The 19,270-nt window shown below is 35.4% G+C and overlaps 4 protein-coding genes and 1 pseudogene across 5 annotated transcripts in view; 2 read left to right on the forward strand and 3 right to left on the reverse strand.

The window, feature by feature from the left end:
- Positions 1 to 314: 314 nt before the first annotated feature.
- LOC145562983 (Leucine-rich repeat (LRR) family protein) lies at positions 315 to 1,600 on the reverse strand. Its single transcript, XM_081623394.1, has one exon. The coding sequence runs from the start codon at positions 1,588 to 1,590 to the stop codon at positions 352 to 354; it is 1,239 nt and encodes a 412-aa protein (XP_081479520.1). The 5' UTR covers positions 1,591 to 1,600; the 3' UTR covers positions 315 to 351.
- Positions 1,601 to 3,203: 1,603 nt separating this feature from the next.
- LOC145562984 (MADS-box protein CMB2-like) lies at positions 3,204 to 4,494 on the reverse strand. Its single transcript, XM_081623395.1, has 4 exons — positions 4,402 to 4,494; positions 3,785 to 3,826; positions 3,563 to 3,607; positions 3,204 to 3,450 (listed from the first exon to the last, which is right to left on the reverse strand). The coding sequence occupies exons 1-4, from the start codon at positions 4,492 to 4,494 to the stop codon at positions 3,259 to 3,261; spliced, it is 372 nt and encodes a 123-aa protein (XP_081479521.1). The 3' UTR covers positions 3,204 to 3,258.
- Positions 4,495 to 7,388: 2,894 nt separating this feature from the next.
- Positions 7,389 to 10,968, forward strand: ALDH3F1 (aldehyde dehydrogenase 3F1). Its single transcript, XM_081621900.1, has 10 exons — positions 7,389 to 7,681; positions 8,766 to 8,834; positions 8,929 to 9,025; positions 9,118 to 9,324; positions 9,441 to 9,565; positions 9,680 to 9,784; positions 9,869 to 10,041; positions 10,169 to 10,259; positions 10,370 to 10,519; positions 10,622 to 10,968. Exons 1-10 carry the CDS (start codon positions 7,490 to 7,492, stop codon positions 10,871 to 10,873), a joined length of 1,461 nt encoding a protein of 486 aa, XP_081478026.1. The 5' UTR covers positions 7,389 to 7,489; the 3' UTR covers positions 10,874 to 10,968.
- Positions 10,969 to 11,193: 225 nt separating this feature from the next.
- LOC145561792 (ABC transporter C family member 8-like) lies at positions 11,194 to 17,204 on the reverse strand (annotated as a pseudogene). Its single transcript, XR_014094223.1, has 12 exons — positions 17,069 to 17,204; positions 14,719 to 16,679; positions 14,317 to 14,637; positions 14,128 to 14,214; positions 13,419 to 14,024; positions 13,165 to 13,329; positions 12,784 to 13,078; positions 12,449 to 12,663; positions 12,024 to 12,329; positions 11,861 to 11,924; positions 11,511 to 11,748; positions 11,194 to 11,337 (listed from the first exon to the last, which is right to left on the reverse strand). The product of XR_014094223.1 is annotated as an ABC transporter C family member 8-like (transcript).
- A 775-nt stretch (positions 17,205 to 17,979) lies between these two features.
- The window catches only part of TRX1 (thioredoxin H-type 1), a 64,203-nt gene continuing 62,912 nt past the window's right edge, over positions 17,980 to 19,270 (forward strand). Inside the window, exon 1 of the mRNA XM_081621906.1 lies at positions 17,980 to 18,219. The gene's annotated coding sequence lies outside the window, so the exon portion shown is untranslated. The remainder of the gene's footprint in view (positions 18,220 to 19,270) is intronic.

Here is a 19,270-nt window from a genome sequence, read left to right on the forward strand (position 1 = left end):
TACCATTGGCCATCCTGTACGGCATTGCCTAACTTAACCAACTACTCTTTCTTTTGTTTTTAAACAATTGCAACCGTTATAATCATAATCTTCCGCAAGAATGAAGTGAGTGTTGTTTTGAAGTTTGAGGGGAAAAAAAAAAATTCAAAAAATCCAAAAACATTTTTTTTAGTACTAACACTACGCTCTTATCTTTTTTTCTAAAAAATGTGTCGAATTAAACTACAGTTGTCTATTTTGACCTTAATTTATTACCGATTAATTGAAAAGAAAAAGACATCAGAAAAGAAAAGAGTCTACACTAGAACAAATATTGCAAAATAATCCTAGAATAATTAATTTAGATGATTTTCAAGGAATAACAGGGCCAATGTTGTTTCTACAGTCCACCAAAGACTTTTGATTGGCACCTTGACAAAAGAAAAGGGTGTTCGGACACACCAACAAACAATTATTGACCAAACTAATAAGGCTGGAACCTGGCTCCAGCTTCATGAGCGGGTCGGGTATCGGGCCAAATATGAAATTCCCACCCAATAATAGCCTCTGAAATGGGGCGATTCCAGGCTGTGGGCAAACCGCTTTGAATGCATATTGGGTCGGTATCATTCCCATGAACGTGTTGTTCTCCAGCGATAAAGCTGAGAGCTTTGGCATGAGGCCCATGAAACCCGGCAATAGCCCACTCAAGTGGTTGTTACTGAGGTCAATCGCTATGAGTCCTGACTGAGTTCCGAGTGAAGTGGGCACCTCAACTGATGTGAGGTTGTTGTAGGAGAGAGACAGCTGCTGGAGACTCGGGTGAGTGAAGAAACTCGGTGGGACTGAGCCACTGAGTTGATTGTAACTAAGGTCTAGAACTTGTAAAAATGGCAGCTTTCCTAGTTGTAAAGGTCCTCCTAGGTTGTTGTTCCTCATTGATATCTCCAGCAGAGAAGGCGGGAGATTGGTTGGAAGTTGACCTGAGATTGAATTATGGCTGCAATCAAGGGAGTTGAGGGAAGTGAGGCGACTCAGGTCAGGGAGCTCGCCAGTGAGTTGATTGCCCTGAATCTCCAACCTCTTCAAATTGAGCAACTCGGAAAAGCTGGGTGGGATGGGACCCGTGAGAGCATTGCCGTCGAGAAGGAGGTCTTGGAGGTGGGTGAGTTGGGCCAGGGAGTCGGGAATAGGACCGGAGAGTGAGTTGGTAGAGAGGATGAGTCGGGTGAGGCGAGTGAGGTTAGAGAGAGAAGCAGGGATAGGGCCAGAGAAGTTGTTGGCTGAGAGGTCAAGGGATCGCAAAAGCGGGAGGTTCCAAGAAATGGAGGAGAGGGTGCCGGAGTAAGTGGCTTGGTCAAGACCGATTTCAGTGACCCGACTGACTTGTGAAGGGAAGGTGTCGCAGGTGAAGCCGCAGGTGAACTTATCGGAGAAGAGGGTGTCGCAGGGGTCATGGGAGAAGTCCCAGGAGCTGATGCACGAACCAGGACTCAGTGAGTCAGGGTCGATTCCGAGTTTGAGTTGCTTCAAAACAAGAATGTCTCTCCAGTATGTTGTGGAAGCTGCATTGTAGAACAAGCTTGAAAGGGCCAACAAACCTAATAACATACTACTAGTACTGCTGCTTAATTCAACTGGATTCCCCATTCCTCTCTTTTATTTTATTCTCTAATTATACCCAACATCCAACAGATTATGAATTTGGAACAAGAACAAGTTGAGAAATCAGTTCAAAGAAAATGGTTGATAATACTATAACCAAACAGAAAAGTCACGAGTGCTGTCAGAGATAAATAAATACTCCCTAGATAAAGACTAAAGAGGGAGCGTATGTATTATGTATTATGTATTATGTATTATGTAAGAGAGAGAAACCATTTTTGAATGAATGCCAATGCCTGCTCTAGACTCTAGTGCTCATGGATTCATAATTCATTTGCGTGTCTATGCAAACGCACTTCCACGACTCACTTCTCTTAACTTTTACTCACTTCATTTCTCCCTTTTTTTTTTTTTTTTTTTTGAATATTTTACTAGTCTTACTATGGTATTTCCAAGTATTTTACTGGTACCATTTTTGGGTCTTGTTTAAGTTACCACCTTTATAATTTTGTTATGTACTTGTGTTTGATATACTGAAATTAAAAATGAGTAAATGTATCATCCAGCGGTATCATATTTCAGATCTGTAACAAATTAACAACAATATTAAGCGGGCATAATGACTCCAGACTGGTGATTGGTGGTTATCTTCTGTTATAGTATACTCAACGTGTAATGTATACAGTACTGGACTACCTCCTGCCTACAAATGTTATTACAAAAATAATTAATGAAAACCTACCAATAAGAAGCAAATTGCTTGGAATAATTTGAAGACAATCATTTAATGCATACGAGTATTTTTGACTAGCATACATTCAAGTCCCTGAAATTTGGTGCCCCTAACACTAATACTCAGGGCCTGTTCTGATTGACTGAACTGAGTATTTCATGTGAGAAGGAAATTAAGAACTGAATTGAACTGAAAATAATCTGAAGAGAACAGACCCTCAGTACCTCTCATGTACTCGCTTGTTTTATAGGATTTTTGGATTTATAATTAAATTCATTTGCAGGGCATTTGGAACTATATGGAGGATTCTCATCTCCAATTACCATCACTTGGCAGGTTTCAAACCCAACACATTTGGATCTCAAGGTAAGAACTCTAGACTTACTTTCGTATATTTGCTTTTTATATATATATATATATATATATATATATATATATATATATATATATATATATATATATATATATATATATACACACACACACATAGTACTATAGTTTGAATATCAAGAAAACAGACATACCTTCAACTTGAAATTTGTAATCGTAGTTGTTACCAAGGTATGTACCTGCTGCAAACTCTTAAGCAATGCTTTGAGCTTTCTCGGGGCAACCACTAAACTCTTGTTTGAAATATAATTAGTGCCTCCTAATTTAACCTATTACCTTGTCTTGTCAGTAGCCGATGACTAAATGCGGCTATTTGACCCAGACTTTTGTCTTATTAACACTGCCTTTGGAATCATCTCATATCAAATTCTTAATTGAATATTAACTTAATTAGAAGGACTATTATGCCATAATCCAAAATATCTCAAACTACTACTTCGTACAATATTACAGTTACATACATAATTGAGCTTGTTATCATTGAAAAATTAACATTGATCGACTACAATATGAAATTGTTGAACCATGCATGCACATTGAGGATCTTGATCCTAAGCAAGACGCAAGTCATGGACATTGCTATAGCCTAACCTTCCTCCCTGCTGAAGATTATGATGTCGAGGATGGCGACTCATAGCAAATAAGTTGGCTGCTGCTCCATTGTATGAATACACAGCAGCAGCTTCATAGTTACCCTGATCATCATCTGCTATACCAAATCCCGGGGCCCTAAATCTCGTTTCCTTTCATTTCAATCATCAAACCCAAATAGAACCATTAGTTATAATTGATATTACTCATCATGCATTATAATTCTTTTTTTTTTTAAAAAAAAAAAATCGAAGATATGCTTACAAGATCCATGACAAGGTTTCCATGAATTTCCTCAAGGCTCTTAACCTGAATAAAATAATGTAAGGATGTAAATGAGTATTAGATAATTTAGATTACTACTGTAGGTACTATATAATGAACTAAATAGCAAATAATGAACTAAATGGAAAATATTTAGCTAATATTATTCCACAGCTAAAGCAGTAGATAATGCAGGGGTACATAAATAAATATATAGCTAACCTTCTTCTTGCTAGTCCCAGTTTGATTTTTGATGACATGATACTGCATTATTTGTAAATTTAATTAGTATACATAAAATTATGAAGCAAGCAACAAATTCACTTTTATTAAAGTTTTGTATCAAAGTTGGAGACCTGAATTTATTTATGACACAGATCACAAGTGACTATAAAGTGTCAAATAATTGTTGTATAATTAAGATAAGAGATCACAATCAGGCAGGTTAAAGCAGATCAACTATATGTCGATTTCAAATTAATTAAGTGTAATAAATAATTGAGATGTAAACATAATACTCCGTATCGATCTTTGGAAATTCCACTAGATATCTACTTAATCAAAGGTCTCTTATGTATGTACTCCATCTTCCAAAGAACACGCCCCAAGTTACATCTTTTGCTCCAGAAAAGTCATCTTCACCCCATAATTATTTAATTTCATATAGCATTTAGCCTAGGTTTTTAAAAAGGTTTTGGTTCACTTTTTGTTAACTTATATGGGACGATGTGTATTTAGTGTATCACTAGGTGTCTAAGACTACTCTCCTAAGCTAACTTATATAATAAATAAAAGTTTGATATTTGATTAACTGAAATGGCTTAAGAGAAGAAAATTACCTTTCGATTACGAATAAGATCCAAAGCTTGATCCATCTGTTGATGAAGACTGCGCAAGTCTCCTATAGTGAGGTCCTCTAGATCTCCTCCCATCCTCAATTAGTGGTTCATGGAGGCGGATGTACCATGCGCATGGTACATCCGTTCCCAAAAAAAAGCGGAAAGAACATTGTATAGAGATGTAAAGAACATTTAGCTAAAATGAAAAGAACATTTAGTTAAAGTGAAAAGAACATGTTATAGAATTGTAAAGATTAAAGAAATGAACATAACACTATCTTATAAAGAACATTAGAACATCTTCAACCTTTGTCACATTATTCTCAAATTCAACATTTATCCAGATTCATCAAATTTAAAAAAGAAAAATAAACAATGAATTTTATGATCACAAAATATTCTAATATAAATCTAAAGTAACACAATTAAAGAAAAATAAATTCAAGACTTCATTCAAAATTACCTTCAATCTTTGATTAACAAATCCACATATTCACCTTCATGAAAAATCACTCCATTAACAAACATTGATCAAAGCACCACGAAACTCGATCTAAATGCACATCCATTGTCTTCTATTAGAAGAATTTCTTTTTCTCTATAAATTTTCTAATTCTCTCTCTAAGATTTTTATTCCTCTCTCTAAAATATTCAAACAAGTGAAATTAAACATGAAGAAATATATAAATTTCTATTGAGATTGGGAAATAATTACTAAAACTTTTCAATTATGGAACAAATAATTCATTTAAAGATTGAAAAGGTAGATGTTCTTTAAAAAATACTACTCTGTATTATGTTTTTTTTTGAATACAAATAATATTCATTACATTATATATCATGTTCTTTATTAATATTACGGATGTTCTTTAAATATATACAAAGAACATAAAAGTACAATTTTTTTATAAAATAGTTATATGTTCTTTACAAAACAAATACATGTTCATTACAAAACAACCATATGTGATGTTCTTTATTAAATAATGATATGTTCTTTACAAAACAGCTATATGTTCTTTACTGAACAACTATATGTTCATTCCGCCTTTTTTTTAAGGAAATCCGGATGCACCAAGCATGGTGCATCCGCCTCCATGATAAAAATTTCATCCCATCCTTCGGCTATTAATTAAATATGTATTAGGAAATTTTTGAATTGAATGATATATATCAATATCATGAAATAGAACCAGCTAGTTAGGGTGAATGATATTGCATACGATTGCATGTGATAAGCGCTATACCATACCTAATCTCTGTTCGCAGCGTATTATTGACCTCAGCTAGCTTTCTCTCTCGCTCTTTCATTTGCTGCATCGATCATATTTAGACCCCATTAACTACTGTGGCTCTAGCTATATATACAGTGATGAATGCATTACAGTAATTAATAAAGTGTAATTTGGTCGAAAAATAGAAAAATAAAGAACCTCATAGTGTTTACGCCAGAGATAAACACCTTCAACCTTCTGATACTCGTCATACATCTTCTTAAGAATTAATTAATCAATCGGAAAAAGCATAAAAGAGGTAGCTTAATTAGTAAATACGTGCAAATTAAATAATTGACAAAATAAAAAAGAAAGTACGTAGAGGAATACTCGATGCCGGGGGTGATGTAATGGTAAAGTCTGTTGGTGGAGGAGGAGGAGATGATGATTAAGGAAACTTTGGCATCGCATAAAACACTAAGTTCTTGAGCTTTCTTGATTATACCATTCCTTCACTTTGAAAATGTTACCTGTCTGTTGGCTGTGTTTTCTATCCTTTTTATTTCTAGTTTTCCTCTTCCCATTTTCTTTAATTTTGTTATTTTATCGATGAATTGAACAAATCTCTTATGTTATGCTCTTTATGTTTCACCTCCTGCCTTATACTCGGAGTAATAAAAGAAAGAAATAAAGAAGAGATGAATAAAGGTGGAATTGTACTAGTGTAGTAAAATAATGTGGCGTTTGCATTAATAATTAAAGCATCGTCCTGTTAAAATAAAGTATAGATAGGAGTAGTTGATGGAACATGCCTGTAAACAAAAGGAGGTACTCATTTTGCCAAAAATAAAACAACAACAAAAAAGTAGTCATCTATATATGTGTAATTGGAACTATGGGAAAATTAAACAACAAGGAAAAAGTAATAAATGGGTTATTTTTTTTATTAAATGTACGTGGTACGTGATTGGAATTATACATGGGAAATAAACGTAACCCTCTCATGCTTAAGCTTAATTATGCTCGTGCTTTTAAGTTAAATTATAATCCTCATGATTTTGATTTTACATTCATCCACACCACCTTTATTTCTTTTTGGCTGCTTGCTTTTCAGATCCAACATCCAACCATATTGATTTGCTCTTTTTTTTTTTTTTTTTTTTTAAATTTTTCTAAAAACACTATAACAAGTTACTTACAACTTCACTCTCAATCAATTTGGCTACAATAAATCAAAATTTAAAATACTCGAATTACAATATGGACCAGCAATCTAAAATGAGCATAAATATATCACTACAATGCAAGAAAAGAGCCTATTAACAACGGGAATTCTCGTCATAAACCCGTGATAAAAGATCATTTATGATAGAATTTTTCTTCATGAGCCCATCCTAGAAAGGGGTTGTCGTAGATTACTTTACAAGAGAAAACTAGAGTAATCCATTCTACAAAACCTTAATCCATATAATGTAAGATTATGATGAGGAAATATAAAGATTACAAAAAATCATTTAATAATAAAAATCTATGGTAGGGTAGTCAAGGGTGCATGCCAAACAGTAAATATGAACCTACTGGCTACATACTGCTACTCGGTACTGGTAGTAATGTAGTGTAGTTTATACAGCTTAAAATATCAAGGATAATTTAATTGACGTTAAGTTTAGCCCCCACTTATTAAATGTGCTCATTTATTTGGTTAGTTGGAAATTCACGGTGTTTCAGCGGCAACTCTCGTACGTTTATCTTTGCAAGTAAAGCAACCTTTCTTTCTTTCTTTCTTTCACATAAGAATAAGTTAGTGTGTGTACTATATAATATGATATCATCGTAAGATCGAGGCTATAAGCACTAACCAACAATTAAAGAAAATGGATCAAAGATCTACTAAGAGCTTAGATGAGCTAAGGGAGACCTTCAAAAGTGGAAAAACAAAGACTTTTGAATGGAGGAAAGCACAGCTTCAATCTCTCTTAAAAATGGTTACAGACCAAGAAAACAAGTGTTTTCAAGCACTTTATGATGATGTTGGCAAGAGCAAAATTGAAGCTTTCAAGGATGAGGTATTCTTATCCTTAAATCTTTCATGCTTTTTAAAAATTATTTTTCAATCATATTTTAAAATCTTATGTCTCTTTTATATACGTATTACTTAATTAATATATATAATTAAGTTTTGCTAAAGTTAAGATATCTAGTAAAAATCTAATTTTAGCATGTTATTGTAAAGTTTTGGTAAAATTTTGTTTTAACCAATAATTGACCTAGCTCATATTAATCTATATTTGTCTTTTTTGTTGAAGGGAGGGGAAAGGTAAAGGGAATTTGCTATGATAGATTACTAAATTACATAGATGATAGATCAGTAGATTTCCACAAATTGTCGTTGCTAAATTGGAGATGTATTTAATGCAACCCTGTGTATGGACAAAGTGGTACGGAGTATCTTTATATATGGGGTGTTTTGGCAATATTTTGCATAATCAGAGCTTTTTATTATCATTTTTTAACCAAAATTGTGCATAAATATATTGGTAATATATTAATATAACACATTTTAGGGACAAAGAAGGCGGTATGAGGTATGTTACAACTCGATCCATATAGTCCTCCAAATGAATTCATTTGATTTAGCTTAGTTTAATTATCTGTCTTATATTATGTCATGACTTGTATCGTGTAAAGCAGCACTAATGCTATGAAGAAAACTTAGTTCCTTTGTGTTTGTTTGCAATCGTTGTAGTGTAATGTGTTGTAAAAAAAGGCCTTGTTGCATGTGAGGTGATGTAGTACACGCATGATGCATGTGCCTTTGACGCACCCATAACACAGCAACACGTGAAACACACATACTACTATACTAGCTATCCAACACATATGCCCAACTACTATACCATTCATGAGGCATACACATTGATATCATATTACAGACGTCTACATGCATAATTTCATCAGTAACCCCTGTATATGTATATTTTCTATAAAATTTAAAATTCTAATAGAGTTTATTAGTACAATTGACAAATTATGACAATGTCACACACTGTCATTAAATGTTACTCCGTACTTTATAAGAATAATCATAACTCATTACTCTTGATCTGTTTGACAAACAGTTGATATTCTAATTCTAATTTACATTGATAGGTTGGACCTTCAAAGAAAGCTATCGTCCATGCTTTGAGTTGCCTGAAGAACTGGATGGCACCCAAAAAGGTGGATTCTTTTCTTAATTTGTTATACGACATGTACGAAAGTACGAAGTATATGATACAGTACGTAAAATTGTTAAATGCAATTTATTGTGCAGGCTGGGATTAGATTGCTATTTTTCCCTGCCAAGGGAGAAGTAGTACCAGAACCATATGGCCTTGTTCTCATTATGACATCTTGGAACTACCCTTTAGGTTTGGCATTACATTTTGGTTTTTTAATACTAGTACTAGTATAACAATTAACTGACTAGATTCTATAATGACATTTCAATTTTGATGATTAGACTTGGCATTGGAACCATTGATTGGAGCTATAGCTGCAGGAAATGCGGTTGTCATAAAGCCCTCAGAGATGGCACCGGCGACCTCTTCGTTTCTTGCTAACACCATTCCTCAGTACTTGGATAACACCGCAATTAAGGTCATTGAAGGAGGACCTGATGTTAGCCAGCAGCTCTTGCAACAGAAATGGGACAAGGTTTTCTACACTGGTGTGTTCCCAATAATTAGCTACCTACCATTATTATTTGTCTAACTAATTTTAATGAAGAAATAACTCTAGCTACTGTAATTCTGTTAAACAAAGTATGTCACTTAATCTGATCAGGAAGTCCAAGGGTTGGTCGAATAGTGATGACTGAAGCTGCTAAGCATTTAACGCCTGTCACTTTAGAGCTTGGGGGTAAATGCCCCATCATCTTTGATTACTCTTCAATCTCCTCTAATCTCAAGGTATGTCACGACTTCAACTATAATAGCAGTCATAAAAGAATATGAATTCGTGTTAAGCTTTATCCTCTTGTGATGTCTAATTTAATCTTGTTGAACTCAACATATTTGTGTAAGGTGGCTATTCGGAGGCTTACATCTGCTAAGTGGGGCGCTTGCTGTGGACAAGCTTGCATTGCTATAGATTATGTGCTTGTGGAGGAGAAGTTTGCATCCTCATTGGTATTACATACATTCCATCCATGTACTTTGTACAGACAAATCTTCACCACGTTCCTTGTCATTTAATCAGTATAATTGTTTTAGGTTGACTTGCTCAAAACGTTGGTGAGAAGACTTTATGGGGAGAACATAGAGACCTTGGGAAATATCAGTAGGATTGTGAATAAGCATCATTTTGACAGAGTGTGTAATTATCTTAAGGATCCAGCAGTGGCAGCTTCAATTGTGCATGGAGGCTCATATGACGAAAAAAATTTGTAAATTTCTTCTCTTACCAAAATCCATCAATAGAAAAGCTCCCCAAAGTAAAATCCCATCTGATTTTATTATAAAAATGGGAGATTCTTAATTCTTTTGATGAGATGAGGAGTTCTTCACTTGCAGGCTTATTGAGCCAACTATCTTACTAAATCCTCCACTTGATTCTGTGGTCATGAATGAGGAGATATTCGGCCCAATTTTGCCAATTATAACTGTAAGAACATATATATACTCCTTTTGTTCCCTCTCAGTATGAAGTTAGTGTTTTGTTTCTCTACTTTGGTATCCTGTACAAAGTTTTCTGATAAAAGATTTTGTGAGCAGTTGAAGAACATTCAAGAAAGTATTGAATTCATCAATATGAGACCAAAGCCACTTGCTCTTTATGCATTTACACACAACAATAAGTTCAAAAAGCGGATAGTCTCAGAAACTTCCTCTGGAAGTTTGCTTTTTAATGATGTTTTAATTCAGGTAATGCTCATGATCTTAAGTCCATGTTAAAATAATGATCCATTTTTTATTGTTGCTTATTTCTAAGTACATACGGTGGTTGTTTGATTGATGTTCTTGTAGTATATTTGTGATGAGCTGCCATTTGGAGGAGTAGGACAGAGCGGGATGGGAAAATATCATGGAAAGTACTCTTTTGATGCGTTTAGCCATGAGAAATCCGTGCTGTACCGAGGCTACTTTCCTGATTTGTCTGCAAGGTATCCTCCATGGAATGCGTTTAAGTTGGAGTTTTGTAGGGTGGGTTACAAAGTCGACTACTTTAATCTTTTGCTTCTCTTGCTTGGCTTCAGAGGATATCCCAAAGAAGACTAATACAAGTTGAAATGATCCCACAATTAAAACATTGAATTGATGAAAGATTAAATTAGTTCATTGCTTATAAAGATGAATTTGTTTTGTTTGTTGTATGTCCTTTGCGTTTGTTAACTTAGTTGGTAACTTGGTATGTTCGTGCTCTGGAATAAATATCTCTGGAAATAAGTTTACATTTGCTTAAATAAGAAGTACTCTGTAGGTGTTTATTGGAACCACTAGCTCTAGTTCATGATTTCTTAAAAAATATTTTAAGCTTGAAGAGCCTTGAAATACAACATTCTATTACCTGTCTATGAACATAAAAGATGATTTAACATCTTAAAAGGTATGTTGTTGCGAGGCATTCTCGATTTTCTGGAAGGAGCTGCCCCTGCAGCTGGACCAATATTCAGCTACAAGGTTGGCAAACGATGAGCTGCTTTGCATGAGTTTAGAGGGTTCATCATACTCCACCATCTCACCTGCACAAATTAGATCAGCCATATTTCTTCACATCAGCCTATATCAGTAATTAGAACTCTGAAGTTCAAAATATTCTGAAAGCACTAAAGAGGCTAAATATCAATGGTTGGTGTCCAGTATTCAGGTATAATGCTATTCGTGATAAACAAAGAATGAGGATCATGAAGCATACCATTAGAAAGAACCATAACCATGTCACTGTCTATTACAGTTGGAACCCTGTGAGCTACTGTTATTACTGTGCATTCAGAAAATTCTTCTCTAATAATTTTCTGAAGGATAGCATCAGTTGCAGTCTATGGAAGCTGTGGCTTCATCTAACACAAGAATTTTGTTTCTCCTCAAGAGGACTCTTCCAAGACAAAATAATTGGCGCTGCCCCATGCTCCAATTTTCACCTTCATCACCGACTATGAAGATATATGGTTTTATCAAACACCCAATACTCAATCTGATTTAGAAGGAAAGGAGGGGGAAAAAGAAATAACAATTCTTAGACTGAGGATACTTGATTGAACTAACCTGATGAGTCCAGCTGATTCAGAAGGTTAGTAACTGTAATCTTAAGCTGACACTTCTCTAGTGCCTGCCAAAATGATGAATAGGTTGACAAGAGTCCTAAATTTATCTATTCAATAGGATTATATCAAAAATGTTGAAGTATGTCTTAAGATATAAAAATTACCTCCCATATTTCAGCATCAGAGTATAAACCAAGAGGGTCCATGTTAGATCGAATGCTACCTCGAAAGAGAGTTGGTTCTTGGGGAATGACACTAAGTTTAGTCCGTAAATTCTTGAGTCCAATAGCGCAAATGTTTATGTCATCAATACAAATTCTTCCGCTATGAGGCTCTACTAATCGGAACAATGCACTTATCAGTGTTGTTTTCCCACTTCCAGTTCTCCCCACAATCCCTACTCGTGTACCCTCTTTAAAAATACACGTGATTCCCTTGAGAACTAGTGGAGCACTTTGCTGGTATTTTATCTGAGATCGTGCAACAGAAGAAGTTAATAAGAACTTTGGCATCTCTAAAAAGGTTAGAGTTGCATAAGCTAAGACTTGAGGATTCTAAGAATTTCCATTGTTTACATTTTTTTTCATACCTTGAGATCTTGTAACTCGATCCTACCCTTTGAGGGCCAAGATAATGGAGCTCTATTATCTTCAATGTTAGTTTGAGGTTCAGGTTCTATGTGCATAAACTGTTTAATTCTTTCAACTGAAATGATGTAGTTAGACGTGTTACAGTACCATTGCGTCATGAAGACGTAGGTGGCCTTCAATGTTAGAGCATAGGAAAGAGAAAGCCCTACAAGTCCTGCAGAACAAGAAGAAAAACAGGAAACACAAAAGATTAAGCTCTGCTGCAGTTATTGTAGGTATGAATTGGTGAAATGCAATCTTAATGAGATGATTAGGTGAATAAACATTATACTACCTGGCGGTATAGAACCCTTAGGAAGTATAACAAAGAGAAAAGCAGCAGTAAAGAGTGTCATATTCTGAAGAGCCTCAATTCTTATAATCAACCACTCCATGGCCGTGTTTGAGTAGAAAAATAGCTTAGCATCAGTATCGACAAGCTTCAGGTACTTGTTGATAAACTGATCTACCTCTTTAAATGCCCTGATGGTTATCATCCCTTGAGATGCCTCAGCTGCATAATTCATGATTGGTGCCTTTGTGGTTCCATTTATACGTATTATCTCCCTTGCAGAAGCTAGATACTTATTCTGAAGTATTTGAAGGAAAGGTCAATCAGAAATGATGTAAGTTAAGGAAGATAATAATTAGGCACAGATGGTTCGGGAAAAAGTACCTGAAATAATTTTGATGCTACCAAGGTAAGAATTCCCACAATGAGTACCTGCCAAGTCACCATGGCCATGACCAAAATAATTCCTGCTACCTCAATTGCAACAGACAACACGTAGGAAATTCCGAAAGGTATTTCGAAATCCAAAATGCTAAAATCTGATGATGCCTGCAGATCGAGGTAGAGGAAAGATCATTCACACTAGAAAGATAACATTAAGCTTAATCAGAAGATCAATAGATTAGATATCATCTTACTCTAGTCAAAATTCGTCCAACTGGAGTTGAATCAAAGAAAAGCATTGGAGCTCTGAATATTGAATTCATGAAACTCTCGAAAAAAGCTCTGGAAGCTTTAAGGCCTAACTGAACTGTGAACAAAGACCTGAGGTGTACAAATATTATACTAAGGAAGGAAAGTCCTGCATAAACCCCTATTAAAGTGCTCATGCTTAGTTCAGGAATCTGAATCGCAAAAGCTAACCAATATCTTGAAGCAGCTTGGAAAGCTACAAAACCAATCTGTGAGATTACACTTAAAAACAGGACAGTTAGACCCTTTGAGGCCGATATGTAATCCAAGTATGGCTTGTATCCTACATCTCCGGCTCCTTTTTCCTCCTCTTCTGTTAGTTGCAGTGGTGAAATTTTCTCAGGAATGTCACTATTGTCATCACAAGTGTCAGAAAACACTACTGGTCTGTCAAATGTAGCCTGGTGAAGTTCTCTTTCTGGTGCAATACTTGAATGACCTAACTGTGTAACTGCGTTCTTATGTGCATTGACAAGCTGCTCAAATGTTGTTCCAATCATCAAAAGATCCTCATAGCTTCCATGTTGTGTAATTTGACCGCTTTTCATAACCTGCACAGGCCCCCACAAACAAGCTAAGTTGTCTTTCTTTGCTTTTGAAGGAAGAACTACCAATTTTTATTGTAATACAGAGGTATCTCTATTTATTTTATACCAAAACTTTATCAACTTGTGACAGAAACTCCACTTGATGGGTGACTAGAATTACGGTCTTGTTCCTTAAAGCACCCATGACACAGTTCTGTAAAACCATCAGCAGTTAGTCTTTGCAATAACCACATCAAAATATCAATTTTTACTTTTTATTTTTCTGATGTAGTAGAACTTGAGTCAGTTTGCTCACGTTAAACAGGGCAGCTGCAGTATGTGCGTCAACTGCACTGAAAGGGTCATCAAGGAGGTAAATATCAGCATCGCTATAAACAGCTCGAGCCAACTGAAGCCGCTGCTTCTGACCTCCGCTCAAATTTATACCTCTTTGACCAATTTCTGTCAGATCACCGTGGCTAAAGTTCATGATGTCTTTAACAAGAGCACAAGCATTGATGGCCTTCTCATATATTCTGCTGTCCATTGGCTTACCGTAGCATATATTATCGCGAACTGTCCCACTTTGTATCCAAGCACTTTGAGAAACATATGCTATGGATCCAAACACATCGACCTAAATACAGGAAGTGTCAGACGAAAAGCATTTTTTTGAGGATAAATTATACTTACAAACAAGAACAAAAGAATGCTTTACCCTGCCTGATATTTTGGGCATTTCACCAAGTAAAGCATAAAGAAGTGAAGATTTCCCAGCTCCAACAGGCCCACAAATTGCAACTTTCTCTCCTGGCCTCACCTCTAAAGATAAATCTCTCAAGGTTAATGTTGGAGATTCTGGATCCCAGCTAAAATTTCCATCTTGTAATTCTACATTGTTCTCTGGATTTACCGTTGTACCACTTCCAATAGCATCAGTAATATATACTTCATCATCTAGCAGAAATGTATTGATCCTGTGAAATGACACCATTGCTTGGATTATTGAAGAGAAAACTGCAGGCAGCTGTACAACTGGCTCCCCCATAACTCCTAAAGCTGCAATGATGGTGAACATAGTGACAGCATCTAAAGGAGCACTCCTGAAAATAGAGCAACCCCAAAAGGCCATTGAAGATATTATTGTGGGAGATAGCCAAAATAAGGCAGTGCCGTTGGCAACATTATGTTGTGCGTCTCTCAGCCATTTAAACTCGTTATCTCGGAGTGAATAGATCAGCTTCAGGAAATGTTCTTCCCATGATTGCAACTTAATGATCTTCATGCTAGAGAGGATCTCTGAAGTGGCTCTCAACCTCTTGTCCTGAGCTGCCATGGACTCAGCCTTGCACTCTTGGAGTCGTTTGGCAAACGGAATATTGAAGATCCCACAGATAACAAGAGGAAGCAAGGCTGGTAGAGCTCCAAGGCCCACGATTCCAATAAGGATTCCTAGTGATAGAAGGAGCTGAAGTAGACAACTCCAGGCTGAATGGAAATACCAGGAGATTTCACCCATACGATAAGCATCCACCATTATGTAGTTAACAATCTCACCAGTTGAGTGAATCTTTCTTGCCACGGCAGAAAGTTTTAGCTGCTTGTGGAAAATAGCCACCATCAAAGCAGACCTTATTTTCATTCCTGACCTTTTTGCATAAAAATTCCATTGCCTTTGGGACAAAGATTCAACCACCTTAACAACTACCAGACAAACTAACCATAAAAGACCTTGATATAGATTCTGTTCCGTACTGTCATTTGAATATCTAATGAAGGCATACAGTAGCAAGGGAGAGAGTACTACAGTTATTGTTCTAGCTAAAGCGAATGTCCCTTCAAACAACATGTCTTTCAAGTAAACTCTGGCCAAGGTTCTAATAATCAGGTTTTGCTTGCTCTCTGAGCTTTTGTCCTTGGTCAAGTTGTCCCATACATCACTAAATTTCTTGTAAGCTAAACTGGCTTCATCTTCAGAACATAGACAGGGGATGTCCTCAAGAATTAAGGGTTTTGAATAGCCCAAATCAAGTAATGGATTTAGCCAACTGAAGGTTAAACTACTCAAGAAACTGAGCTTAACTCGGTGAGCTTGAGATTTCAGAGTTTCTTCGGATAAAAAAGATTCGGATAAAGAATCAGTAGTTACAGTCAACTCAACAGAATCATGGCTTAGCATCATCACTTTGACAGCACAAACAAACAGCAAAGCAGTTATTGGCCATTGCACAACATCTATGATTTGAATTTCTTTTCTTATGAGTAACTCTACATTTAATACTGAGGCTAGTACAAAGTAAGATGTCCACCATGTACATAAAAAAATCTTGACCCATCCTGAGCTTTGAACATTTAAAGACACAGCTAAGGAGAACCAAACTACTCCCCTAAGAAGATAAATTTGCCAAATTAGTTTCTCTAGTTGCTCATAACACGATAAAAGGTCCCATGATCCTATACTGAGATATGCAATGCTTACAAGAGTGCTGCATAGTGAAACGGCTAGAAAGAACCAGTTCCTATTGAAGCTCCTTTGCTTGCGCTCTCTGCTAAAAATTGCGAGCCCAACAACCAAATAAAAGAAGACCAGGAAAATAAGGTTCATGGCATCTATTACAGTTCTGTGAAATGAGGAAGAACTCAAATCAAAAAATGTTCCTCTGACCTCATGGAAAAGCCCTGCATATGGTTTAAAGGTGGAGTAATTAGAATATTTAATTTGGCTCCTCAAATAGATAGAAGTAGTTGTTATGAGAATGGAAACTTTGCAGACATTAAAATTAGTACTGTACTGTACTGTACTGTACTGTAATTATACATGAAAAGTGACACTTGATACATCTAAGCAAAAAAAGTAAAGCGAGTATGAAACATTGGTTCTGTGGAACGGAGGAAGTGTGATCAGTACAACAAATTATTGATGGTAAATGATTACTTAATTCAAACATCAAGCCAAATACATTATTGCTATTTGCTAGTCACATAATATGAAGAAGCAGAATACAGTATGAAAATGTAAGCTGATCACACGTACAAGCAATTAAAGTTGGTAGCAGGAAATGAAGTACCTATTTGTAGTAAGGAAGACATGGTTTTGAATGATGAGCACGGAGAACGAAATAAGATACCTACTGCAATTGTATTAATGCTTCAAAACTTATGGCAATGATGACCTACTTTAATGTAAGAGCTATAATCAGACAAATGGGATGTTCATATACTGAAACCATAACTTTTCATCAGCTTTTTAAATTAAATATTCTATCACACTCCCACAGATCGCATACCAATTGTCTACCTTTTTTTTTTTTAGTGATAAGTCTACTTAATTAAAGCCACTTGCATGCATGGTTGCATTCTTGTCTTTATAAAACTTATTCTTTCAATATTTCCCATATATCCAGTCTTTTAGACTAATGTGAGATGGAGAAGCATCTTATACTAAAAGACAATTATTATTTTTTTTTAAACGAATAGATTTTTTTTTTTTTTTAAATGATTAGAATTGAGTGATAACAATCATTTTAAAAAAAGTGAAAATAATATTTGTGAAAAAAAAAGCACTTATAAACTCTTATAGGCATGAGAAGGTGTTTCTGTTTTTATGGAACATCAATTTCATTCATTTTGTGAGTTCTTTAGAAGTGAAGATTCTCTTATTTTTATCAACCAAACAACTTCATTTTGATGTAATTATTAACATATTTTGATGTCAACCAAACAAATACCAAGTATGTACTATGTAGTTGATATAATATGTTACAGTGATGTATATAGAGGACATTATTAAATTTCAAATCTGTAAAAAATGGGTATTATGATTCCATATTTATCAGGGCTGGCTCTTATGAGCCCAAGAGGATAGAGGGCCCAGAGTGTTTTTGACAAACAAATAAAGCACCGCCAAGTGTCCAGAGAATAACAAGTGGGTCAAAATATAAATATAAATATAAATAAATAATAAAGCATAGAAAAATATGCAGACAATATTGAAATTCAATCTCCCCTCCTTTGAAATTCAACGGTGGCGGATCGGTGTTGCAATTGCGCATGTTGAGGCTGAGAGGATTCAATCTAGTTCAGTATCATCAACATCGAGGTCAAACCCAACTCAATCCAGGCACAATTAATTTACAAATCAGAATCTTTGCACGAACAACAACTCTGATGGCCGAGAACAAGCCGACGACGCCGGAGGAAGAAAAAGAGAAAGAGAAAGAGAAACTGCCTACGCCGGTGAAGAAGAAGGAACAGCCAACGCCGCCGGAGAAGCCGGAAGCAGGGGATTGCTGTGGAAGTGGGTGCGTTCGATGTGTGTGGGATGTTTATTACGAGGAGCTCGAAGCTTATGATCAGCTTTTCAAGGACTCTCCCAATTAGCTCATTCTTTTCCCTTGTCATCTTCATTGTGTTCTGTTCTGTTCTGTTCTGTTCAATACTTAGATCAATAACATCTAATCAATTATTCGTACGTATTATCATAATTCATTATTGTTGTATTACCAATTCATAATTGTTCTATTTTATTGATTTGCATATTGGTAATTGCCAAATACATAGCTTTGGCCTTTGGGTTTCATCATACTCAATGTTTTTTTTAGGAAGGATATGGTTTTACTAGGCATATCATAAGTGATAAGTCTATTCATTTCTTTCACAATTTTTACGCACAAATTCCAGTATACTTATTTGGTATTTAATTTTAAATTAATGAGAGATATTGATAGTTTGGTAAGAGTTGATCTAAATATTGTTTATATGTAATTTTGTTTGGTGTAGAAATATTCAACCTAGGGATAACACAAGTGCTCAGAGCTTCTCTCGGTTTCAACATATCATGGGATTGATTTTCACTCTGTCTTTATGGCCTCTTTGAGGTTAGTTGACGTACAATTTTAGGCAATTGATAACTTTAGAAACATTGTGTAATACCCTAACACTATTTCCGTGAATCATTACAAGCATATGATTTTATCCCAAATTTTCTTATTTTCCATGTAAATTGAAAATATTACCCTATTCAAGTAATATTATCTTATATGCTCAAGTAACAATACAAACATAATTTATCAATTAATTTAACTAAATCTTTTACTAAAAACAACTAATAACTTTTTTTTTTTATTTTTTTTATTGAGGGAAAACATGGAAGCAATACTATTAAACCAACTAGAGTCCAATTCCACGATAAAAATGCCTTGGGGGAAACCGAGAAAGAGTTTACAAGGGTTTTGTTCTAACACCATTAGCAGGAATTAATCTAGGGCCTG

Source organism: Chenopodium album, chromosome 10, assembly GCF_948465745.1.
Source record: "Chenopodium album chromosome 10, dcCheAlbu1.1, whole genome shotgun sequence".
Taxonomy (NCBI): Eukaryota; Viridiplantae; Streptophyta; class Magnoliopsida; order Caryophyllales; family Amaranthaceae; genus Chenopodium; species Chenopodium album.